This window comes from Drosophila eugracilis, unplaced genomic scaffold (assembly GCF_018153835.1).
Source record: "Drosophila eugracilis isolate 14026-0451.02 unplaced genomic scaffold, ASM1815383v1 contig_415, whole genome shotgun sequence".
Taxonomy (NCBI): Eukaryota; Metazoa; Arthropoda; class Insecta; order Diptera; family Drosophilidae; genus Drosophila; species Drosophila eugracilis.
The window spans coordinates 665,831-689,423 of NW_024573278.1; the positions used below are offsets into that span (position 1 = coordinate 665,831).

General features: G+C 41.8%; 8 protein-coding genes and 1 pseudogene across 11 annotated transcripts; 5 read left to right on the top strand and 4 right to left on the bottom strand.

Moving 5' to 3' along the window:
* Positions 1-752: 752 nt before the first annotated feature.
* On the top strand, positions 753-2,560 carry LOC108111721 (L-galactose dehydrogenase). The gene is made up of 4 exons (XM_017221273.2): positions 753-998; positions 1,117-1,558; positions 1,637-2,013; positions 2,435-2,560. Exons 1-4 carry the CDS (start codon positions 853-855, stop codon positions 2,505-2,507), a joined length of 1,038 nt encoding a protein of 345 aa, XP_017076762.2. The 5' UTR covers positions 753-852; the 3' UTR covers positions 2,508-2,560.
* A 1,605-nt stretch (positions 2,561-4,165) lies between these two features.
* LOC108111739 lies at positions 4,166-6,500 on the top strand. Its single transcript, XM_041818922.1, is given in 4 exon segments — positions 4,166-4,355; positions 5,057-5,458; positions 5,946-6,235; positions 6,350-6,500. Coding segments are annotated over 3 exon segments (702 nt in total). The 5' UTR covers positions 4,166-4,255; the 3' UTR covers positions 6,146-6,235; positions 6,350-6,500.
* A 187-nt stretch (positions 6,501-6,687) lies between these two features.
* On the top strand, positions 6,688-8,501 carry LOC108111792 (solute carrier family 35 member F6). Its single transcript, XM_017221381.2, has 4 exons — positions 6,688-7,058; positions 7,138-7,285; positions 7,341-7,494; positions 7,557-8,501. Exons 1-4 carry the CDS (start codon positions 6,991-6,993, stop codon positions 8,330-8,332), a joined length of 1,146 nt encoding a protein of 381 aa, XP_017076870.2. The 5' UTR covers positions 6,688-6,990; the 3' UTR covers positions 8,333-8,501.
* A 44-nt stretch (positions 8,502-8,545) lies between these two features.
* Positions 8,546-9,764, bottom strand: LOC108111794 (mitochondrial glutamate carrier 1). 2 transcript variants are annotated; one of them, XM_017221383.2, is made up of 3 exons: positions 9,655-9,764; positions 9,466-9,600; positions 8,546-9,402 (listed from the first exon to the last, which is right to left on the bottom strand). In XM_017221383.2, exons 1-3 carry the CDS (start codon positions 9,693-9,695, stop codon positions 8,634-8,636), a joined length of 945 nt encoding a protein of 314 aa, XP_017076872.1. In that variant the 5' UTR covers positions 9,696-9,764; the 3' UTR covers positions 8,546-8,633. The 2 variants fall into 2 exon arrangements, with proteins under 2 accessions (XP_017076872.1, XP_017076873.1); XM_017221384.2 differs by lacking the exon at positions 9,655-9,764 and having other exon boundaries at positions 9,462-9,594.
* On the bottom strand, positions 9,742-13,782 carry LOC108111793 (mitochondrial glutamate carrier 1). Its single transcript, XM_017221382.2, has 6 exons — positions 13,617-13,782; positions 12,494-12,553; positions 11,290-11,424; positions 10,733-11,218; positions 10,524-10,664; positions 9,742-10,461 (listed from the first exon to the last, which is right to left on the bottom strand). The coding sequence occupies exons 2-6, from the start codon at positions 12,550-12,552 to the stop codon at positions 10,317-10,319; spliced, it is 966 nt and encodes a 321-aa protein (XP_017076871.1). The 5' UTR covers position 12,553; positions 13,617-13,782; the 3' UTR covers positions 9,742-10,316.
* Positions 13,783-14,048: 266 nt separating this feature from the next.
* Positions 14,049-16,791, top strand: LOC108111790. Of its 3 annotated transcripts, none has more exons than XM_017221377.2 (5): positions 14,049-14,300; positions 14,358-14,686; positions 14,741-15,025; positions 15,197-15,941; positions 16,002-16,791. In XM_017221377.2, exons 1-5 carry the CDS (start codon positions 14,141-14,143, stop codon positions 16,058-16,060), a joined length of 1,578 nt encoding a protein of 525 aa, XP_017076866.1. In that variant the 5' UTR covers positions 14,049-14,140; the 3' UTR covers positions 16,061-16,791. The 3 variants fall into 3 exon arrangements, with proteins under 3 accessions (XP_017076866.1, XP_017076867.1, XP_017076865.1); XM_017221378.2 differs by having other exon boundaries at positions 14,741-14,992; XM_017221376.2 differs by having other exon boundaries at positions 14,741-15,941.
* Positions 16,792-16,890: 99 nt separating this feature from the next.
* Positions 16,891-18,433, bottom strand: LOC108111791 (aurora kinase C). Its single transcript, XM_017221380.2, has 3 exons — positions 18,190-18,433; positions 17,783-18,131; positions 16,891-17,725 (listed from the first exon to the last, which is right to left on the bottom strand). Exons 1-3 carry the CDS (start codon positions 18,304-18,306, stop codon positions 16,905-16,907), a joined length of 1,287 nt encoding a protein of 428 aa, XP_017076869.2. The 5' UTR covers positions 18,307-18,433; the 3' UTR covers positions 16,891-16,904.
* Positions 18,434-18,710: 277 nt separating this feature from the next.
* Positions 18,711-20,532, top strand: LOC108111767 (zinc finger protein 420). Its single transcript, XM_017221332.2, is given in 3 exon segments — positions 18,711-18,924; positions 18,988-20,220; positions 20,223-20,532. Coding segments are annotated over 3 exon segments (1,551 nt in total). The 5' UTR covers positions 18,711-18,768; the 3' UTR covers positions 20,385-20,532.
* A 29-nt stretch (positions 20,533-20,561) lies between these two features.
* LOC108111766 lies at positions 20,562-22,909 on the bottom strand (annotated as a pseudogene).
* Between the last annotated feature and the right edge of the window lie 684 nt (positions 22,910-23,593).

Genomic DNA, 23,593 nt, shown 5'->3' on the forward strand with positions numbered 1-23,593 from the left:
TTGTAACTATTTATTATTATTTTATATAAGTTTGAGTTGGAACTATGTTTAAAGTTCATACTTTATATTGTTTATTTTTGGCTAATAAAAGTTTATAGAGTTTTAAGATGAGTACAAAGTACTTTTTTCAGAAGCTTTATTAATTTCGATTGATTTTCAAATAGTCTGGGGTCTAAATTATTTATTATATTCTTTGTGTCTGTAAATAAATAATAAAAAGATCATAACAAACTTTTTTAAATCCAAGATAAGACCAAGTTAAGGTTGGGCCACAGATCAGATCGGTAGGCCTGCTATCGGTTACCTGCTATAAATAAGTGATTGTGTTTTAAAAAATGCAATCTATATAAATACATGTTTAAGTGTTTATTTTTCTGTATTCGAAGTACTCAAACATTTGTTTAAACAACCCTCAAGTAAGCCACACCGGATTGATTAAGTTTATACTTGGTGTTTATTTTGTTATGGGAGAAGAAAAGAGAGAGGGAGTAAGAGAATGAAACATATTACTGTATATAAAAAAACATTCTTTTTGGTTTCCAAGTTACTCTCTTACGAAATATGTTAGGGCTTTCCTCTTCTGTTCTCAACCCATGAAGAGAATATTTTAAACCATATTCTCTCTCTATACTTGATCTTGGCTACTTATACATACATATCATACGTAATACATTGAAACAGCTCCTATATATATATTTACAATAAATACTTTCCTTATTCAGTTCTCTTTGATAATGGGACAATCTCTGACTTTCCGAATATAAGCTAAATAAATTGCTATCTATAGCCAGTACTTCTCTGACAACCGATCGAATTTCAACAGAGTGCGAAACCTATTTGAGATTAGCAAAAATGTCTGGAACATTACCGGCCACCTATGTGAAGGGCTTCCACGATGAGGCGAAGGTGCGCCGTATGGAATATCGCAATCTCGGAAAGACCGGCCTGCAAGTCTCGAAAGTCTCTTTCGGAGGCGGCGCCCTCTGCGCCAACTACGGGTAAGAGAAATCTTAGCAAATTGAATTATTCTTATACACAGAAAGAAATATTTTTATGGATATTAATAAAAAAATTAGTATTTCGCGGGAGATTTTATTATATTATTTTTCCCTTTAGCTTCGAACTGGATGAGGGCATCCAGACGGTTCATGAGGCACTAAAATCAGGCATCAATTACATTGATACTGCTCCCTGGTACGGTCAGGGTCGCTCTGAGGAGGTCCTTGGCCAGGCTCTTAAGGATGTTCCTCGGGAATCCTACTATATAGCCACCAAGGTGGCTCGCTATGAGTTGGATTACGAAAACATGTTCGACTTCAGCGCTAAAAAAACCCGTGAAAGTGTGGAGAAAAGTCTGAAACTGCTGGGTCTGGATTACGTGGATGTCATTCAGATCCACGATATCGAATTCGCTAAGGATTTGGATATTGTCTTTAACGAGACATTGCCAACTCTGGAGCAGCTGGTCAAGGAGGGCAAGGCCAGGTTCATTGGAGTGTCGGCCTACCCTATTTCAGTGCTTAAGGAATGCCTGACTAGAGCGGCCGGGAGATTCGATGTAAGTTATTGGCATAAACGGCATTTAATTTAATAGTTAAGTTTTAAGTTACAATTGTCAAACGAATTTCTCTTCCAGACGGTCCTCACCTATGCCAGATACACCCTGACTGATGAAACTCTCCTGGAGTACCTGGACTTCTTTAAGTCCCAGAACCTCGGAGTGGTCTGTGCCGCTGCCCACGCCCTTGGACTACTAACCAACGGTGGACCTCAGCCATGGCATCCAGCCAGTGATGATCAGAAGGCCATTGCCCGAAAGGCTTCGGAGATTTGCAAGGAACGTGGAGTGGAACTGGGTAAGCTGGCGATGTTCTACACGATGAAAGGACTGCCCGAGGTGAGCACATTCCTAACGGGCATGCAAACACGCCAGTTGCTGCGGATTAACCTGGAGGCATTCGAACTGGGCCTAAACGATAAGGAGCAGGAAGTGCTGCAGTACCTGAAAGAAAAGTGAGTGTGCGACTCGGAAGTTGGCCAAAAGCGGCACAGCGAAAATTGTGCAACTCGGATACAATGTTACCATTACATCATTTCCACTTCCCTGCGGTTGAGGGGGTCCACTCCTCGGTTAGTTGTCCATATGTGTGTGCATGATCATTGTCAATCTTGGCCATCGGTGCAGTAGGCACCAGACAACCTCTTCCCGTTGCCCCATTCCCCCTCCGATTACTGACCACTTCCCACTGAACGGTCGTCTCCGCGCTTCCCCCTGCTTTGAGATTGAACTTGTTGGTCTCTCCACATTTTCGTTTCGTGCTCCTCGAGCATTACCAATGTGTGGGGCGGTTTTTTTCCTCCTTTTTCGCTAGCTAATTGAACGATCCTCTCTATTAAAGGCATTATGTAAAATTCAATTCAATTTCAATTTCAGTGTTTTTACCAAACCTTTCGATTGGGAGGGCAACGAACTGGAGCGGTATTGGGCAGCCTTAAAGAAGAAATAATCGGAGAGGATTACCAAAAACCAAACGAGATAAATAAAGACTTTTACCAAAAATTATTTGATCTCTTCTTTCCCTAGATGACCTTTAAGAGTGGTTTTATGATGCCCTAGAAATGAACTTGAAATTGTTTAAAAAAAGAAAAATCAATTTATTTTGAACTGAAAATGATAAGCATTTAATCAGGTAGTGATAATTGTTGCAGATAGCAAATAACAATAAGTAATAATCGATAAGGGGAAGTACTTCAAACATAAATCACAAAAAGGTGAAATAATATATAGGAAAGGTAAGTTACAAACATGATTAAATGGCTTCTTTATCAAATATTATGTAAGATAATAATAATTGCAAAACATAGTAATATTATGGCTTAATAATACATTTGTTTTATCATATGAAAAGAGTTTTAGCGTTTTCTTAATTGATTTAACAAAACTAGTCGAAAGTCAAAAAAGTTGTAGGTACATCTACTAACAGGAAAATTTCAGATGGGCAGCCAACACGCCAACCCCACAAATTATTCATTATTGAGAATATTTTTAATACAATTTTATCGAATAAAGCAATACTTAATTAATTTAAATTTGAATTAAAAATTTTAAATCCAACATTCAATATCACAATCACAAGGAGCCATAACCACTTAATCATGTTCAGCAGAGCTTCCACGAATTTCTCGAAGTAAATGCATTTTTCGGCCAATATTGAACACGACCACTTCCACCTTTCGCTGGCTTGGCCAGACCGAATCGTTAACTAATTACACTTTAATTAACGCAATAAACGAAAAACAAAAGATGTAAATAACAACAAAAGGCAGGTGGAAAACTAACAGAAAACCGCAAGGCGAGTCAAGACGAAAAACCACTGTTCAAATTATTAAATCTGTTGCATGAAGGAGAACCGAAACCGAGTCGAGACGTTGCAAGATAAAAACAAAATAAAAAAAACGGGGAAGTTTAATAACATTTTGAATAATGAACGGTAACAAAAAATCGGTTGAATGCAGCGCTAAAAATGCGAAACGAATGCACAACGGCAGAAATCCACATGCCACACGCGAAAAGCGGAAATGTCTTTGGAGCGATGCCGCATTTTGTTTTCCTTAAACTGACGCTTTAAATAAATATTGATACCCTAGTGGAAGGTGTTTTGAATTTACTTTGATTTTGTAGAAAGTGAGTTTGATTATTATTCTTGGTGTAGAAGGAAAAATAATATGGTTATCAAAAGGTTTCGAAAATACATTTACGTGCCATTTTTTAAAACCCAAATTTGTAAAACTTTTGGATTAGGCTCTTTTTAAAAACTCTAATCTTTATTACTTCGGCTTTTTATAGTCTTTTAGTCTTTGGCTTTTAATAGGTATTAACTTGTCCGGTTTTCCCAAAACCCTCCTTTCCTTATGGCTTTTTTCGCTTTTCCACTCGGCGATGCCAATAAGTTTTCGCCTTATCAAAAGCACAGTACAATTAAATACTTTTATGCTCAGCTATTGACCAAATTCTCAATGGCTCTCTGCTGTACCGCCTCTTTCTCTCTCTAGTCTCCTCTTTTAGTTTTCTTGTTTATTTTTCTCAGGTGAGGTAAGCAGAGCTTTCGAGTCGCGCTTATATGCGCTGCGCAGACGCAATCGCTTCGTCAGTTTCAATCTTGGCTTGCAGCTGTAAAGACATCTTCGAAACACAATAAACTCAGCGATAACTCAATATCGTTTTGTGTTAAATAATACTAAAAAGTTCAATAATATGTCGGGATTACAGAATGTCATTCTACTTTTGTTCACCTGCAATTTATTGCTGGCCGTCTACGTGTCAGCCAATAAGCAACAAAAACATCAAAATCAAGGTAAGATCAGGTCAACAAAAGAAAACGATGGCTGAATCATCCAGGTTGGGTGGAGAAATGCCAAGTTCTTTTGCCAAGGGCTTTTCTAGCCAGACCAAAATAAACGGAAACCGGTTTTAGGAGAGGCCTAATAATGCCGGCTATCTTAAAAGATGAGTGAACTTCAACGGTTCGTTGGGTAAAATGCCTAGAAATGTTAGGCTCAGGTGGATGTAACAGTTATTTCTATAAAGAAAGCCTAAGACCGTAACGAGAGAAATGGAGAGTAAATGCTTTACAGATTTAAAAGAAAGTTTATAGAACTATAGTTAATACTGGTATATAGCTTGTAAGCAAACATTTTTGAGAGTTTTACTTTATTTTTAAAATGAAATAAACTTTGTTGTTCTTTATTTAGTTACCGTTTTGATTTATTAGAAAAGATTGTTTTACATAATTTTGAAATTATTTTTTATAAAAATAACATAACATCTTTTAATATTTTCTTTCTGGAAAAACATTTTATAGTGTCATCTATTCTGTACAGTTAACACTATTAAAAGGGTAAAGAATATTTGGTTTATAAGTTTATACTTCGTTTTGGCTAAGACTAAAAACTAGTTTTAACGACCCACTTATTTTGAAAACATTTAAAGAGAATGAAAATGTGTTACATAAAGTACCTAAAATGTCACCCAAATAATGGTTTCGCCCTATTGCAGAAATCTGGGAACAAGACCTTTCGGACACCTTTAAAATCGAGGGTAGCGACCAGGGCATTCAAAAGGTGAATCTTAAATGCGGAGCTGACTCCATGAACGTTGTGCTGGAGACGGAGAAGCCCTTCACGGGTGTTATGTATACGCGTGGAAGCTTCTACAAACAGTCGGCACCGTGCTTCATGAAGCCCAGTTCCAGTCAGGGGTCCCGCACCATGGAGATGAACTTCCAGCTTGATCAGTGTCAGACATTGCGAGATGGAGACCTTTACACAAACATCGTGGTGATCCAGAATGATCCGGAGTTGATCACCCCCGGAGATTCGGCCTTCTCGCTGGAGTGCGACTTCCGGCAGCCGCGCAGCCTGGACGTGGAGGCCAGCATGCAGGCCAGGGACAGGTAAGGTGTCGGATATCAGTCCGAATCTCTGATCACGATCTCTGATCTGCAATAGAAATCCTCAAAAATTGCGCGGAGCACGCGGTGGATCCCGCCAGCGCCAATAGAATCTTTCATCCACTCTAAGAACTTTTCTCTTCGACTACAATCACCTCCAAAAGATGTACATAAGGTACAAGAGAGATGAAGCTGTTTTTTACTGCCCAAATACTAAAACCAGCCTAGTAGTGCCTATACTAACCTTATATAATATAATATAAAGGAGACACAATATTCACAGGTGTGGTCAACTTAGTAGTTTATGGAAAAAGTCAAGAAAAGAACAAAACTCAAAACTTAGGACTTTAGAAAAACGTCTTCGGTTTTTCGGGAAATACTTTTTCCATAACTTATCTTTAAAATCCAAACCAAAGATTCCTTAGTTGGCTCTATTATTTTGATCACATCCTCTAAGCTCACTACCCACAATACATACCAACATACATTCCACAGAGTGGCCCACTGGGTCCAAAATCACACTCACTAGTCCCGATCCCGCGGCACCAACGGAACATCTACACAACTCGGTGGTTAGCAACAGCGACTCGGTCGCTTACATACCAAAGTTCAGCAAGCCAAACAAGACCATACACTTGGGCTCAGTTGAGGAGGTGACGCTGCCATCGTCCTCCCAATCCCGAGATGAGCTCTAGGAACACTCACACTTCAAAACACGATTATTGAATAGGATACAAAATACTCAAAAACACAATCACAACACTTGAAAAACACAAAAATTACAGGTGAGATGGTAGGATACGCTTTTTGTTATATTATTTATTATTGCTCGCTCACATTTGTTTAAAAATATTTTGTATGTTTTTATACTAAATACAGTTTTTATAACTTATTTACAGGAAAATAGCACAGAATGCGACGCTAGCAACAACGCAGAAAAATTGATGGCAATTCGGCGACAGATGTACTAACACCACTTCATGTATTTTCATTTAAATGGTTTTTCATATCCTGTGATATTTTTTAAGTTTGAGTTTAATAAAAACTTTGCCAAAATACAGCAAATTTTGTTTCCTTAAAGAGTTGTATCAACAATTATGTAAATTTTAAAAAATACCGCAATATCCAAAATGGAATTTAAAAAGACCGCAATTATTTAAAGTAAGGTGTATGACCAACTCAACTACTGCCTTTAATCCACTGCTTGGTATATTTATCATAAGCCACTCGGTCACACTAAAGCACAATAAAAAATAAACAAAAGTCCCGTAAAAACGAACTAATACGCACTACAAGAGCAAAAAAATTTCAAGTTACTTCGATGCTTAACCTTGAAAAGGGGGAAATTGTTGATACGTGGCCATAACCACATAATATATAGCTTATAAAAAGCTGGGGAAGGGCAGGCAGATATCAACCTGGCCGCACTTTTTTGCACTTATCATTGCGCAGTCACAATTGTGAATTGCACAAAGAACGTCAATATTTGTAAATCGAATTAACGAACGCTGCACCCAGAAAAAACGTTTTCCGCTGCAGAATGGATCATCGTGTTTTTCTGTCGCTGATCTTTGTGCTCAGCGGCACCTTCAATGTTCTGGTCGTGAAGTGAGTACACAGAAAACCCTTTAATAATATCACACCGAAAACATCTAAACAAATATGCATATTTTCGTGTGTGTTGCAGGTGGGCTAATCAAAACCAGGTGATTGGCAGCGATGGAAAACTACATGGATTCCAGCATCCGGTGGTTTTCACCCTGCTCATGTTTCTTGGCGAATTCCTTTGCTTTATCGTCTTTAAGCTGATTCGCCTGATCTCCAATCGTCGTGGAGTAAGTTCTGACCTATTGAACCTGTAATATTTATAATATACTGTATAATCTACAGGTCATCGCCGATCTGGATAGCATCTTGACCCAGGACAGCAGCGAGTTCGGCCCTTTGAGCATGCTTCTACCTACCGTACTGGACGCGGTTGCATCCATTCTGCTGTTTACCGGACTTTATTTAACGTACGCCACCAGCTTCCAGATGATAAGAGGTGCGTTTATCAGTGGCGAGCATTGTCTATCTTTGTTAACATTGACTCATCTTCCCCTGCAGGCGCCGCTCTGATCTTCGTGGGTATTTTCAGCACCATGTTCTTGAATCATACGCTCACTAGTCGGCATTGGCTTGCCATCTTCACCATATCCTGTGGTCTTTTGGACATTGTCAGTCTGGATGTTCATCGCGTTGACTATGACCAAGTCACATTGCCCTACACAGATCACAAAGCCATTCTGACCGGCGACCTGCTTATCATCATAGCCGAGATTCTGCATGGTCTGCAGTATGTTTATGAGGAGAAACAGCTTAAGACCTCAAATGTAGCACCATTGCAAGCTGCCGGCTGGCAGGGAATTTTTGGATTAGTAATTACCTCGTTGCTGGCAATTTGTATGCATTTCTTACCAAGTGTAAGTCCCTTCAACGAGAGCTCTCGTGCCGTCTTTGACGATTGGAGCGATCTCATTGCTAGTCTACAGGATAATCCTCCTTTGATTATGGCCCTGATTGCTTTTACCGTTTCGTCTGCTTTGTACAACTTTATTGGACTTTACATTGCGATGTACTCGTCTAGCGCGAACCGCCTACTGGCCGATGGTCTACGCGTATACTTCATTTGGGTATTCGTTATTTTGTGGGAATGGGAGTACATGAATCTTATTACGATCATGGGCTTCCTGATCCTTCAAATGGGCATCATCCTCTATCGACAGGCTCTTTTCCTGGACTGGTATCGATCTGCTGTGGCTCGCTGGCATCGTGCTCGTTACGTCGACTTGAATTCGGAGAACGCAGGTGTGCCCAACAGCCGACCAGCAGATGTGATCTAAGGATACTAAGGGATTGCAGGACGGAAAGGAGTCCTAACATCCGTATGAGGTGGATTGTGATAAGAGAGATGGGTTGTAAATCGACCTGGGCTGATTCTTGAAAAATACTTATCAATTAAAAAAAATGTAACATTTAGATTCTATAAGCCAATACACACATGAAATGTTATTCGAGTTTCTATTACTACAATTATTTAAACTGAAATTAACCTCTTTTTTGTTTAAAAACATAATTTATTTATTTAATTTTGCACTGATAATTTTTAAAAATCTCATTAAGGGTTTCCATTTACTTTTCACATTAGACTGACTTTTTTTGCTCAATGCCTAATATTTGTTCACCAACACCCAAAAAGTAAAACATTTGGGCGATCCCGAATAATGGAGCTACCACCATTATCCTACATAGGCCGCCTTTAAAGAATGCCGTGACACCCTCTTTTTTCAAGGTCTTCCGCACACAGTCCGCGATGCCATTGTACTCCTTTTTGATATCGCCCTGCAGCCGAGTTTTGATCACATCCAGCGGTGTAACCGTAAAGGCACCTGTCATCCCAGCTAGTAGACCAGCTATCAGAGACCAGTAGAATACCGCTTCACCCGAACCGTCCGACTTGCGTGGCCCTTTGTCGTTTATTATTGCCATTAATGGGAAGTACAACACCGAAAATGTTATGTCCCGCACTCCAGTAGCTCCCACTCCCTTGTATAGCCCTAGGATGCCACGCTCACGCAAGAGCTCCTTGGTAAGACCCAAGGCGGAAACCTGTTTGAACTCCCGGCCTTCTGCTTTGGCGGCAGCAGCCATGCGCCCGGCGTCTTGCATTTGGATCTTCAGAAGTTCCATTGGGGTTGTGACTACGATCTGGAACATTCCAGCTAAACCGCCCGCCAATCCTGCTCGCGGTAGTGAAAGAACGCCTTGTTCAGTAGCCAACTGATACCGGAAATAGTCGTTTGCAGCCAATTTAATGCTCTTTTCGGGTGTGACAAGTATAATGTTAACCGCCGAACCCTTGTACATGCCAAAGAATCCTTCGCTGGCTATAGTCTTACGAAAACAGTCGGCACTAAGTAATGAAAATAAAACCCCATGGTGAAAATATCATAAAACACTACCAAAACTTACTCACATGCTGGTGTACATGCGCTCGCCATTGGGACCGATTTGCTGGTTTTGCAAGCGCGTCTTTACCAAATCCATTGGGAAAACGCATGTTACTCCAATAATCCCAGCTATTCCCCCATTTATGATCTTTGGCAAAATACTGTGTAGAGGTCGGAATTAATTAACCAGTATCAGAGACCTGCATTCGACATACTTGAACTTTTCAGCTTTCTTTTGATCGGCTACATTCAACATTGTATTTCTCTACAGCCTAAAGAAAATTTAAACATCTAGCCGAAAATAAGCTTTTAATATGTATTATAGAATTTATTTCGTTTGTTCATTTCTGACGGTTTTCATAAAGCATACAATTGCTCTAGTCATGTTTTTGAATGCTACTAAAAGTTTAACTTTCGCCTGGCAGCAAAGGAAAATGCATTACTAATACAATTTGAGGCAAATGTTCATGGATAGTTGCGGATTGCTCAGAAAAGAAGACTAAATAGAGAGAGTGTCCAAACACAACAGTTATAAACTATGATATTAAACAAAAAGTTTACATAATATTAGCGTTGATGTTGTTATATCTTATTGTCATTTGGAGCATCAGTTAACTTCTGCCATGGTCTAAATACATAGTATATATATTTTGAGTAGATTAATGGGACTGGGGAAAACTTTAACAACTGCATTTGGTACTTGACTGGATAGCGCACCTTTCGATTACTTTAGCTTACTATAGAGACTTCACGATTACGTTCATAGACAGCTTTAACAACATTTAAACACGATATACATACACATTCAACATTCAGAGTAGACTTAAAATGCTTCGGTCTTGTCAATACGCCTTGGCGAGTATCTATATAAATCCCCCTACTTTTTCTGAACACCCAGCAGACCCTCGGCCACGCCCAGATAGTAGACAGTCTGAGCAATTCCGAAAAGAGGAGCAATCACAATCATTCGGCACAAGCCGCCCTTGAAGAACGCAGTGGGTCCCTCGTGCTTCAGCGTCTTACTAAAAAGAATAAACAGTGATTAGGGCGATGAGGACTTTATATATATATTTTCTGCACTCACGTGATGCAATCAGATATGCCTTTGAACTCTTTCTCGCCATCAGCCTTCTTAATCGCCTGCAGACGCGTCTTAACCACATCAAAAGGATTAACCGCTAGAGCAGCGGTAGAACCGGCCGCCAGTCCCGCCAGGAAGGAACACCTTTATTAATTATAACATAGTTATAGTAAACCTATTTACAATTTACAATTTTTAAAATGAAAACTCACCAAAACACAGCCTCGCCAGATCCATCATTACGCCTGGGACCCAGATCATTAAGTGTAGCAAATAGGGGGAAGTAAATCACTGAGAAGGTGACATCTCTTAGTCCTGTAGCGCCGATACCCTTGTACAGTCCAAAGATGCCCTTATCCTTGATAAGCTGCGAGGCCAACTGGGTGGCCGACACCTTTTCCACCGTCTTGCCGGCCAATTTTGCCGCCGCCGCCACTCGGCCAGCATCCTGCATTTGAATCTTAAGCAGCTCCATGGGCGTTGTAACGATTATCTGGAATGCACCCGCTAGACCGCCGGCAACCATCTGACTGGTCAGCGGAAGTTTGCCATCCTTGGTGGTCAGCTTGTGGCGGAAGTAGTCGTTAGCGGTCAGTTTGATGGCCTTTTCAGGCGTGATCAGCAGAATATTCACACCAGAGCCGCGGTACATGCCAAAGTATCCCTCGGCTTTGTACGTCTTGCGAAAGCAATCGAACCTAGGGAGGTATTAAAAAGAACAATTAGGAGTTTAATATTAAAATATAAAATTTTATTTACTTGCACATACATGCTGTTGTACATGCGTTCGCCATTGGGTCCGATCTGCTGGTTCTGCAACCTCGTCTTGACCAAGTCCAATGGGAAGACACATGTTACTCCAATGATTCCCGCAATTCCACCGTTGATTATCTTCGGCAGTAGGCTGTAATTAAAAGAAACGATATCAGGGCATTTGCTAGTCGTTACCTTATTATGCCTGGCTAATTGACAATTATTTGCACTGCGTTAACTTTGCATACACGTTCTCAGCAAGCGGCAACAACAAAATGTAAACAATGGTCTTATTGGCTTTGAACTTGGCCCACATACACTATCACTGTTCTTAAGATACCACAATTGAGTATTCAATTGAGGCAGAAGAAAGGTCAAATGGGTTGGCCATTAATAAGGAAGAAATATTTGGTGGTTTGCCAAATAAAACGTAGACCGTATATATGTTGGATCGATATATCTAGTCGTATCTTGGGTCTATTTTCGGTTTTGCATTTTTTAAAACAACATAGAGAACAAAAACAAAGTGCAAAATGCAATCATATTATATCATAGTATTGCTGTCTTTGTCTTTAAATTTGTCCCAATTTTATTGAAACTAAACGGGGGTAAGAGTGGGGAGAATGGCTGAGGGCAAAACACTTCAAAATGAAATGTGTACAAATGTCTATTCATGTGACGAGTCTTTAACGATGATAAAAAAGTACAGTGGGTATTCGGTAAGAGTATCAAGTTTTAAGATTATATTTTTTGAAGATTAGAAACTTAGACTTTTTCATTAGGTACAAATATTTTAAAAAAAATAATAATAATTATATTATATTTTTGAGGTCATGGACTTTTATAAATAAAATATATCTATTAGTATATCAAGAAATTCGTTTTTTAAACCCGTTCAAATTTCTGTAGATGGTGGATAACTTCATGAAATTAAAAATATTGGATTTTATATTTCATAAAAAACACCATTTTAAGATTAATTTAAAAGATGACTACGGTAAATAAAACTCGAAACTTATAGATGTCTGAAGTGCCAAAACTAATTAGTTTCACATAATTTTACCTTAAGTCACAGTACAGATAAGTGTTTATTTTTTTTATTAAAGTGGATTGTTTTTTTTGTTTGACCGTGCAAAAATACATTTGTTAAAACAAATATGTTTTGTTTATTATTAAGATTATATTACGAAGGCTAATTGAAATGTTTATTGATAACTTACGCGAATTGCTGGTGCTGTGGCTGCTGCAGCGGTGTTTTGTTGGTTTCACTGCTCGACATACTGCGAAAACACATAGATATAGATATTATATGATTTATATAGGCACATATCAAGAATCGGTGCAAACCGGATTGTTTATAATATAGAACAAAAGAAAATATGTAAAGCCTACAAGAAATAATTTGAATTTTCACCACTGTAAAAAACTCGGAAGAATTGGTAATAAATAAAGACAATAAAGCTCATAAGCAACTATCACTACTGTCCATTAAAAATATTTTTTTTTTTATAGGTTGGTGATAAGCTGAGAACGGGATCCAAAGTTTATTGACATGATCGAAAAGCCCCACGGAGATTAGCAGCATATCAATGGAAGCCATTAGGCTGCACTCGCGAATAAATATTTAAAAATGCTTCGTTAGCACAATTACATGGGATGTGTGAATCGAAAAAGTTTATCAACATTTAGCGGCCTTAACTATATCTGTTAAGCTATCAAGGCCAAATAACGGGTTATCCACATTGCGCAGACGATAAGAATGTCTGAACCTGTTATATCTTCTCTTTTTTTTGGCTAATTAAGCATAAAGATATCAGCAGTTTTCATAAAAGTCGGCGGATATAGTTAGGTTAAAAACACCACATAAGCCATAAAGTACTATAAACTTTTGATGATAAAAAATATTATTAAACCATTTTAGATTGCGGCGTCAAAGGTAAATGGCAGTCCAGTTATTGATTATTGCCCAAAGTGTAGGAGAATTCGGGTCGAGGGGCTCGGCTGTTTATATGGTGAGTGCTATTTTTTCTGTGCTCCGCGTGCTTTACCTTTCCGCCAGGTGATACACTCCTTCGATAGAAGATTACGATTATTGGAGGCACACTTATTTTTTTATTGGGAGCACTGGAGAAACAACCACTTGTGTGGGATTTTACGTAATTTGTCGTGTTTACCACTAGGATCGAGCACCTTTATTAAATTAAATTGATTGCCACACTCTCTTCTGATACGTATATATGGGTTTGCATGTGTCTCTCTCGCAGTTCATTAAATGTTTAAACAAATTCCTTGCCCGTAAACTTCCCCTCAAGCAGTAGACCATTACCACGATATTTAACTCACATTTCACTCGTTGATGCTAAGCTCGAATAATTGACTTGGTTACTTTAAACTTAACGGTTGCTCCGCGTAAGCAACTTTTATTTTCGAAGAATTAAACTAAATTAAAACTATTTATTGATACTCTCTTCGCGCGTCGCCGTCGTTTGTGATTCTTGGAGTGACCGTAGTGATATCTTTTGAAATATGTCTTCGGCTCAAATTAACTAAGATGTATATAGACAAACAAATCGACAACTGGTCACACTGACCAACAACTTAATTTTATATTCGTTTTTTAAACATTTTTAAAAATGAATTATTCGAAATCAATTTTTAAGCGATGTTTTATTAATATATAATGCTATATAATAATTTATTATAAAAAATTCAAATTGGCACTACCGATAGTGTTTTAAAAGCTTTGTATATATCGATAAAATCACGGCTGGTTAACCCAGCTCTAAAGCAACAACAAGAAAAAACATTCTTTTCTTTCACATAAAAAAGTGTTCTTTGATAATTTACTAGCTTAAAAGGGGTGCAAAATGAGTTCAGCTCGTTTTGCGCGTTCCGGGCGCGTCCGGATCTGCATTCTGATGACCATGTTCATCGTACTGATCATGATGATAGTAATCTACCAAATGTCCCAACACCAATTGGATGAGAGCCGCGCCTTCCAAGAGGGCCTCAGTGTCCAAATGCAATGTGGGTCCATTTAAAATTTTTTTTCAATACACACACTGATTATGGGGACATTTACAGCTCTTAATGCCGAGAAGCTGACTGCAGAGAAAAGAATGAGCTTGCTGCGCACTGAAAAGATGAGCCTGCAGGAGAAGTACGAGGGTCAGCTGGCAGAAGCGGTGCAAAAGCAGCAGGAAACGGAGCGCGCCCTTCAGGAAAAGTTCGACGCCCAAGTGGAGAAGTACAAGTTGTTGGAGCTCCAGTACTCCGACCTGGAGGCCGAGTGTCTTAAAAGCAAGAAGAAACACATAGAGGATACGAATGCTTTCGACCAAAAGCTGCAAAAGGTCCTTGAGGATCTCCACAAGGACAAGGCTAGCAAAGAACACGAGGTGGCTGCTTGGAAGGTATTCAGTCTTAAAGGGAACATTGAATTTTTTATAAAAATTTTGATTCTCTAGGAAAAAGTGGACAAAGTAAAACGCGATGGGGAGCACAAAGTACACACCCTGGAGGCTACAATAGCGGAATTCAAGACCAACTGTAACTACGTGCCCAAAGTCCAACCAGCTGAGGGCCCGGCCCATGGCCACCAGCAACAGCTGAACAAGCCCGTCGACCAGATGGCCACCACACACCATTCCAATACCGCCCAGTTGGCGCATAGCATCGAAAAACCGCGCAACGAGAAGTCCTTCGATGCCCAAGTGCAAGTGAGTGAAGGCCTCTACAGGATTGGCGGCGGGGTAAATCTGCTAGCATCTAACCCAAACCAAAACCAAACAATAGCAGCTACTAACTCTACAATTAAGAGTAATGGTGACGGAACCCAGTCGCAGCCAGAGCAGCTGCCTCTGTTGCCCTTCGCCGTGCGCAACAACCATAGCCTCATACTAAACTCTGTTGAAAACTTTCAGATTGTGCCCAAAACACTAAATGAGAAGCAGCAGCAGGAGGAGCCACAGTTGTCCGGGGGCCCTGTTTCCCCGCTAAGCGCTCCCCGCAAGAGCAGCACACAGGCCTCTGATGGCGGCGTGGGCGGCAAGAAAGCCGGAGATGCTCCGAACGCATCCGTGGCCCCTAAGGTCAGCAGTAGCAGCGGTCTTCCTCCGCTCGCAGTACCACCAGCCAAGACGGAGCGCAAACTTCCCGAAAATGTCGCTCCCATACCCGAAAACTTTGAGGACAAGGCGGATACTAAGGCCGACGCTGTCGATGTAGACACAGCCGCCGAAGAGTTGCCCAAGAACGAAAACAATAATCGTTACGTAAACGTTGTGAATGACCTGGAGACCAACAAGAATCTTGGTGTGGCACCCAAACCCGTCGAGGATTCGGGCGCCCACGAAGTCAAGGACGCGTTAAACGAGCCTAGCTTTAATTTACCCCCTGCTGGAGGTGGCCAAAACTTCTTTGATGGCGAATTGCCGGCTCCTGGCCCAGGACCCGTGCCCGATGAGCCAGCTAAGCAAATGGCTGAGGCGGCAGGCGCTGGCGGAGGAGGTGAAGGAGACGATGATGATGATGTGGGAGATGTGGCGGTAAAGCAGCCACAACATTTACTTGATACAGACAATCTAAACAACGAAATTGTGGCTGACCAAGGCAAGGAGTTTGTCGAAGGAATTCATCTGGAAGATGGCATGGATGAAGATCAAGATGGTGAGTTCATAGAATTCATTTTAATTGATTGGTAAACTAAAACATTTTCGGTAATTGCAGAGGACGACTACTCAAATGTTGCGGCGCGTAAGAAAGGAGGCGAGGTCATTAGACATTAAGTAATATAATTTTCTATTAATATTGAGCGGTACGTGTGCAAAGGCTTAGAAAATCCTTTATATTGAAGCCGTGCTCCCAAATCCATAGATTTTAGAGATCTGAGTTTGTCATAGATGATAGATGATTCAGCAAACCAATCAATGAGTTTGTATGATAATTGGAGATTATAAATCGAAATCTAACCAGGGTTGAGCACGCCCTAAGCTACATAGATTATAAGTAAAATATAATGTCATGACTACCATCATTTCGTCAATAGCAAATGAAAAAACAAAAAAATGCAGAATATACAATACTCTGAGATGGTCAGATTATAGTGTGAACTGAAATCTATCCAAAATTAAGACTGGTTCAGTTCAGCTTTACAAAATATTTGTCGCAAAACTAGATGAACTTATTTCCTTTGAAAATTCCTTAATCATTTCATTCAAAATTTTACCCATCTCAAAAATGTAATCTTGCGCTTTACATCTTCGTACAATATTCCCTTGTACTTGGTTTTCTGTGATAAAAATAACTCGCTTCACTGCATTTGGGCAATGTTGCCTGTTTTTTTGTCGCTGCCTCACAACATTTCGCATTTGCATTTGAATTCAGCCAACTCATTTTGCTAGAGATTAGGTAGCCACATAAGATAGGAATGTACACACCGACACACTCGCCTAGCATTCGAAAACACACACAAACTTTATTGGTAATGATAATAATAAACTTAATTCATAAATGTTAATTTCTCGAAACTGGCTAAATGAAATTTTAAGATGCCATAATTAAATTACCCGGCGAACTCTAACTAAAACTGTAAATTAAAAGAAAATAACTCAGAATAAAAAAAGGATAGGTTCACTGCGTGTGCGCCAGGATCCATGGGTGCATCATTACCTGATCCAACGGCAAGCGACGCTGCGGATCGAGGACCAGCAGCTTGGAAATTAAGTGTGCTGCTGCCTTGGAGATGTGCTCCGGCAACTTGTAGTCTACCTTGAGGATCTTCTTGTAGGTCTCGTCATAGTTCTTTGAGTAGAAAGGGGCATGTCCTACCAACAGCTCAAAACAGAGCACACCCAGACTCCAGAGATCCACGTTTTTTGTGTGCGGCTTACCCTGTACCATCTCTGGGGGTAAGTAATCCACAGTTCCACACAGAGTCATGCGCATAGAGTTAGGTTCGTGCACGGACCAGCCGAAGTCCGCGATCTTCAGGACACCCTTGTGACCAAGCAACAAGTTTTCTGGTTTAATATCCCTGTGGATGATATCCCGCTCGTGTAGGTAGAGCAACGCAGAACACAATGCCTGAATGTATGTGGCCGACTGCCGCTCATCGAAACGCTTCAGAGGCTGTGCCTGCAGAGCATTGAATAGGGTTCCTTGCGGCGCGTACTCTAGGATCAGATAGATGCGGACATCATCATGGAAATATGCGTACAGACGCAGGATGTGCGGGTGCCGCAGATGTGACTGTATCTCAATCTCTCTGCGCACCTGGTGCTCCACATTTGACTCGCCAATCTGACGCTTAAAAAGTACTTTTAGAGCAACCACAAACTGAGATTCTTTTTCACGTGCCAAATAAACATTGCCAAACTTCCCGCGTCCCAGCAGCCTGCCTATATCAAAGTTATTCAGCTGCCAGGTTTTTTTTGGCTTCTGTGGCTGAGTTTCTATATGAAATTACATTAGATGATTAGGATAAGATTATATTTAAAAAAAAAACCCACCAGTCTTTGCTTTCTCTTTGTCAATGGAGTTGCCTGAGCTGCTGTTCGCTGCAGCACCAGACTCCGTAGAGGATTCTCCAGAAACCCCAGAAGGCGATTTCTGTTTGGGGACCGCATCGGGCTTCTTAATCGATGCCACTGGAGCAGGAGCTACAAACTCCGAGGTAGCCTTTTTCACGGGAGGTACCAGTGGCTTCTGAAACTTGTTCCCTCCGGAAGGTAATACCGAACTGGAAGATCCTAGACCTGGTTTAATGGGCGGACGCACACCAGACGCAGCACTCCGGATCACAAGGCCAGATGATCCCGGCAAAGGCTTGCTGGCTGGAGCAACGTTCTCACTGGTGGGCTGCATTAAAATACGATATAATTATAAATATAGGCAAATTCTAGCGATGTTCACTTACCTTTTTTCCCAACAGCAGGGTTTTTTTCTGCATGTTAAGAACGGCAGCTGATATATCCGGCTTTCTGGGTTGGGCATTTTCTTTGGGACGCAGCACATGGTCAGAAGGATGGGACATGGCGGCACAAGCACTTGACAGTTAACAGATTAAATTTTTGTCAGAAAACAAAGGTAAAAAGTTGCTATTGGGTGAAACATTCACGAGCCCGGGTCCTGTGAAAATAAAATGCCGTTCGTTTGAATTGTGAAGCGGGTGTGTGCGTGTTTGTGTGAATGGCAAACAAGCGATAGTATCGATTAGTGAATGGACCTCGTGACTTCTTAGTGTTACAAGGTAGTCACAGAATTACACTGAGTTAGATCTTCATTTTCAAAAACAAAAATGTCGAAAAATACCATGTATTTTAATTAATATTGAAATAGATTAATGAATAATGGTTAAATAATAATATATTTTTGTCGAACAATGTAATCATTTTGTGACCACAACTAGAACAGCTGTTATTTAACGTCCATCTCTAATAGCCAGCTGATGTCAACAAAGTTTCTTAATATTTAATTTGTTTTAAGATGCAAAATCATGGAAACAACCGAGATACATGTAAATATAAGCTCTCAGACGTGCCGCGTCTGCCTAGAGGCCCATGAGACCAATCTGTGTCTCAACGATGAAATCGAATACAACGACGTGAGCATGGAGCTCTGGCAGCTTTTAGAATCCGTTTCCAAAGTAAAGGTAAAGTAAAGATCTACTTTAAATTTGATCTGCAGGGGATAATCATTTTTCTCCTAATACTAGTATACCTGGATGGATCCAAATCTGCCGATGCGGCTGTGTCAAAACTGCACCCGGCGACTAATAAGCGCATACGAGTTCATTGTAGAGGTAGAAAACGCACAGGTTACTCTGCAAAGTCTTTACTTGCAGCAGGAGATTGATTCGAAGCCGGAGGAAAACAATATGGAAGTAGTGGAACCGATTGAGCAGGGGAATACGGTTGCTATGGAAGAATTCCTACCCACCTCTTTTGAAGAGCAAGAGGGGGAAGAAGAACCGCTTTTTGCAGACGAGGATCACGAAAAGTCCAATCAGCTGCATCTACTGCCGGAGGAACCAGAAAACAAAGAATTGTCCCATTCGCGACCATCCCAACTGGGTAGTCGTTTGACTCATTCGGAGAACTTTATCTTCAAGTGTGCCATCTGCCCTCGAGTTTTCGCAAAAAGCGAATCCTTGTCTAGACACTTTGGGCATGCTCACAGGCTCACGGCGGACGTGGCCGCTCTGAAGCTGGCCAACGAGAGTAGCGGAACGGGTCTACTTACCTGCGAGTACTGTCCGCGTGAATTCAAGCGTCAGGATACTCTACGGCGACACATGCAGGCATTCCATCCTGACGCAGCGGCTTTGGAAACAGAAGAAACGCCGGAGAACGCCGCCCGGAAACGCATCGCCAAGCGTCGCGACTGTCCTTATTGTGGCCTAAGCTTTCCCGTATCCAGCCTCACAATCCACATTCGACGGCATACGGGGGACAACCCTTACAAGTGTGACCAATGCGAGAAAGCCTTTCCGCGCAGCCAGGATCTGAGTCTCCACATGAGACAGCATACCGGAGAGCGTCCCAGTGAGTGCAAGATCTGCTCCAAAAAATTCATTTCTCAAAATAAGTTAGCTCGGCATATGCGCCTGCACACGGGCCAAAGGCCATATTCCTGCACCAGGTGCAACAAAAGTTTTGTGCAATCCAACGATCTAAAAATCCATATGCGCCGACATACTGGGGAGCGACCTTATCAGTGTGGAGTATGCGGGGAAAGCTTCCTCTGCGGTTCGCACCTGAATATACATCGTAACCGAAAGGGTCATCAGGAGACTGTGATTCCGGGAAGAGGTGCCGAGGATACTGTCACAGCAGATCCATATATAAACGCGAGGGTCAACAAACGACGCGCTGAAGATATCGAACGCATGCGCCTGAAACGAATTCCGAGAGAGCAACTGGATCAGGAACAGGAAGTGGATCCCAATACACAGAGGTGCCTGCTATGGCCTACAGATGTGGTGTATGTGAGCAGAACTTCAAAAGCGGAGCCCTTCTGACCATACATCGTAATAAAATGAGCCACTATGAGACTGGAAGGGTCTTCGAAGATCCCTTCGGAGAACGGCAGAAAAAGCTAGAAGCTCAGTAAAACAATTCGCAGTCGTTCATTTGGATTAAAAATAAAATTGTAAATTTCATATCCTCATTTTTCAGCTCGAAATAGATATCCAAAATATAAAATTATGATTTATACTATTATAATTTAAGTATATTAGTTCCCTACTATCAATATACTAGTATATTAGTACAAATTAAAAAACAATTGTTTTTTTCTAAAATTTCAAAATAAATAATTTATTTTTCATATTGCTAATAACAATTTGTTGCTAACTTAAGACTGGTAAACTGTAATACTATATCGTCTAAAAGAATATTCGATCAAAACATTCTTGTCAGTCTCAAAAACTTAAGCGAAACTATGAATTAACCCATTGATGAATAAAAACTAGGAACTTTGGCTTTAGTCCACCTCCTCCACCGTGGGTCCAGAGTAGCCACCGAAACCTCCGGCCTGCTGTCCACAGTTGGCGCCTGGACCGCCAGCGGATCCCGCTCCCGCTGCCTGCTGATGCATCTTTGTCATGATAGGGGAGCAGTGGCGGGTGAGCTCTTCTAGCTTGTGGTCGAACTCCTCCTTCTCGGCGGTGGTATTGTTGTCCAGCCACCGAATAATCTCATTGCATTTCTCCAGGACAGAGCTCTTGTCAGCCTCTTCCAGTTTGGCAGCGGGTGCTTGCTCCACGGCCTGCTTCACATTGAAGACGTAGCTCTCCAAGGCATTTCGAGAGGTTATGCGCTGACGCTGTTTTTCATCTTCATCGGCGTACTTCTCAGCCTCGTTCACCATGCGGTCAATCTCGGCCTGCGAGAGGCGTCCCTTGTCGTTCTTAATCGTGATGTTCTTGGCCTTTGCCCGTGCTCATCTCCTTAGCGGTGACGTTTAGAATTCCATTGGCATCCATGTCAAAGGTGACCCTCTATTTGGGGCACACCCCTTGGAGCTGGTGGAATGCCGGACAGATCGAAGGTGCCCAGCGCATTGTTGTCCTTGGTCATCGCACGCTCGCCCTCATATACCTGGATCGATACTCCTGGCTGGTTGTCAGAGTACGTGGAGAACGTCTTGGTCTGCTTGCACGGAATGCGGCAGTTACGCTCTATCAACTTGGTCATCACTCCACCAGCGGTCTCAATTCCCAGTGACAGTGGGGCCACGTCCACCAGTAGAACGTCCTGGATCTTTCCACTTTGATCTCCGCTGAGGATGGCGGCCTGTACTGCGGCTCCGTAGGCCACTGCCTCGTCCGGGTTGATGGAAAGGTTCAAGTTCTTACCGTGGAAGAACTGCTGCAGCAGGCTCTGCACCTTGGGGATGCGCGTCGATCCGCCAACGAGCACAATGTCGTGGATCTGGCCCTTGTCCATCTTAGCGTCGGTTAAGGCCTTCTCCACGGGCTGCAGGGTGTTGCGGAAGAGGTCCGCGCACAACTCTTCGAATCTGGCACGGCTCACCTTGGTGTAGAAATCGTGGCCTTCAAACAACGCGTCGATCTCGATGGTGGCCTCCGTGCTGGAGGAGAGCGTTCGCTTAGCTCGCTCGGCAGCCGTCCTGAGTCGTCGAAGGGCGCGAGGGTTGGAGCGAAGATCCTTCTTGTATTTGCGCTTGAACTCCTCTGCCAGATGGGTGACCAGCCGGTTGTCGAAGTCCTCGCCACCAAGATGAGTATCTCCAGCGGTGGAGCGCACCTCGAACAGCGATCCCTCGTCGATGGTAAGGATAGAGACGTCGAAAGTTCCGCCTCCCAGATCGAAAATTAGCACATTGCGCTCTCCCTTGAGATTCTTGTCCAGTCCGTAGGCCAGTGCCGCCGCTGTGGGCTCGTTGATGATACGGAGCACATTCAGGCCGGCGATGTGACCAGCGTCTTTGGTGGCCTGCCGCTGGGAGTCGTTGAAGTAGGCGGGCACCGTGATGACAGCGTCCGTGATGCTTTCGCCCAGATACGCCTCTGCCGTCTCCTTCATCTTGGCCAGCACCATCGAGCTGATCTCCTCCGGAGCGAATCTCTTGGCCTCGCCCTTAAACTCCACTCCGATCTTGGGCTTTCCGCCGTCACTCACCACCTTGAAGGGCCAATGTTTCATGTCCTCCGCGATTTTGGGGTCATCATACTTGCGCCCGATGAGGCGCTTGGCGTCGAACACCGTGTTCCTGGGATTCATGGCCACCTGGTTCTTGGCGGGATCGCCGATGAGGCGTTCCGAGTCTGTGAAGGCCACATAGGACGGGGTGGTGCGGTTGCCCTGATCGTTGGCGATGATCTCCACCTTGCCGTGTTGGTAGACACCCACGCATGAGAACGTAGTGCCCAGATCGATTCCAATAGCTGGCATTTTGTGAGTTTGTTTCTTACTTGGTAATGGATACTCAGATGTATTCAACTTATTCTTCTTTTCTTCAGTAATAACTTCTTAATAAATATCAGTTATTTTACTTAATTCACTTTAACTTGCACTTTGTTGCAGAATGTTTAGCTTTTCAGCTGCGCTTGTTTTGCTTAGCTTTTGCTTAGCGATGTGTTTAGTTTGCTTGTTTGAATTCAATTGAAGCAAAGAGAACCGAGCGGCTGTATTTATACCCAGCCGCTCTCTTCGCGAACATTCGAGACTCGCTCTCTCGAAGCACCGAGAACTGTGTGATGTTGGTGGTGCGCCAGAGCAACGTACCGGACAATAACAGAGAGGGAGAGCCGATAATGTTGAGAGTGTAAGCAGAAATTGTTGTTGCACTCGAAATTTCTCGACATTTCTTTGGGTCAAAATACAGACCTACCGCAACAAATGCTATTTGTTTGGGATTCTGGAAAATTCGCGTTAACATCTTTATATAAAAGGCTGCGCGAATCAGATTACTTAAATTCAGAGACTACTTTTTATTTAGCGGGTAAGCACAGGGATTGAAAAAGTGCATTGCTATTCAAAATATGTACAAAGTTTCTGAACACTTCCTTCATCAATTACATATGTATGTATGTATATTCAAAATACAGGGGATAAAGAAACCTTACTTGGACGCAAAATTAATTTCTGTTTATTTAGTTTTTTTAAACACTTATAGCTCCTCAAAGGGGTATGCTTTGTTATTAACGGCAAAAACATAAAAATCCAAGCAAAGCCTAATAAGATGAAATCACATGAAATTATACTTCATTTTTGACAATCTCCAAAATAAAAATTTTAAAGAACTAAAAATACAAATAAATACATACATATGTATGTTTATATACACATTATATT

Coding starts and splice junctions, on each gene's coding strand:
- LOC108111721 (XM_017221273.2), top strand. CDS start 853: ATGTCTGGAACATTACCGGCCACCTATGTGAAGGGCTTCCACGATGAG. Junction 1,559..1,636: donor GAGCGGCCGGGAGATTCGAT/GTAAGTTATTGG, acceptor TTTCTCTTCCAG/ACGGTCCTCACCTATGCCAG. Junction 2,014..2,434: donor CTGCAGTACCTGAAAGAAAA/GTGAGTGTGCGA, acceptor TTTCAATTTCAG/TGTTTTTACCAAACCTTTCG.
- LOC108111794 (XM_017221383.2), bottom strand. CDS start 9,695: ATGTTGAATGTAGCCGATCAAAAGAAAGCTGAAAAGTTCAA. Junction 9,601..9,654: donor AAGAAAGCTGAAAAGTTCAA/GTATGTCGAATG, acceptor ACCTCTACACAG/TATTTTGCCAAAGATCATAA. Junction 9,403..9,465: donor GAGCGCATGTACACCAGCAT/GTGAGTAAGTTT, acceptor TTCATTACTTAG/TGCCGACTGTTTTCGTAAGA.
- LOC108111791 (XM_017221380.2), bottom strand. CDS start 18,306: ATGTCCCATCCTTCTGACCATGTGCTGCGTCCCAAAGAAAATGCCCAA. Junction 18,132..18,189: donor CCCTGCTGTTGGGAAAAAAG/GTAAGTGAACAT, acceptor ATTTTAATGCAG/CCCACCAGTGAGAACGTTGC. Junction 17,726..17,782: donor CAAAGAGAAAGCAAAGACTG/GTGGGTTTTTTT, acceptor AATTTCATATAG/AAACTCAGCCACAGAAGCCA.
- LOC108111793 (XM_017221382.2), bottom strand. CDS start 12,552: ATGTCGAGCAGTGAAACCAACAAAACACCGCTGCAGCAGCCACAGCAC. Junction 11,219..11,289: donor GAACGCATGTACAACAGCAT/GTATGTGCAAGT, acceptor ATACCTCCCTAG/GTTCGATTGCTTTCGCAAGA. Junction 10,665..10,732: donor TCTGGCGAGGCTGTGTTTTG/GTGAGTTTTCAT, acceptor TAATTAATAAAG/GTGTTCCTTCCTGGCGGGAC.
- LOC108111790 (XM_017221376.2), top strand. CDS start 14,141: ATGAGTTCAGCTCGTTTTGCGCGTTCCGGGCGCGTCCGGATCTGCATT. Junction 14,687..14,740: donor ACGAGGTGGCTGCTTGGAAG/GTATTCAGTCTT, acceptor TTGATTCTCTAG/GAAAAAGTGGACAAAGTAAA. Junction 15,942..16,001: donor CATGGATGAAGATCAAGATG/GTGAGTTCATAG, acceptor CGGTAATTGCAG/AGGACGACTACTCAAATGTT.
- LOC108111792 (XM_017221381.2), top strand. CDS start 6,991: ATGGATCATCGTGTTTTTCTGTCGCTGATCTTTGTGCTCAGCGGCACC. Junction 7,286..7,340: donor TGATCTCCAATCGTCGTGGA/GTAAGTTCTGAC, acceptor TATAATCTACAG/GTCATCGCCGATCTGGATAG. Junction 7,495..7,556: donor CAGCTTCCAGATGATAAGAG/GTGCGTTTATCA, acceptor CTTCCCCTGCAG/GCGCCGCTCTGATCTTCGTG.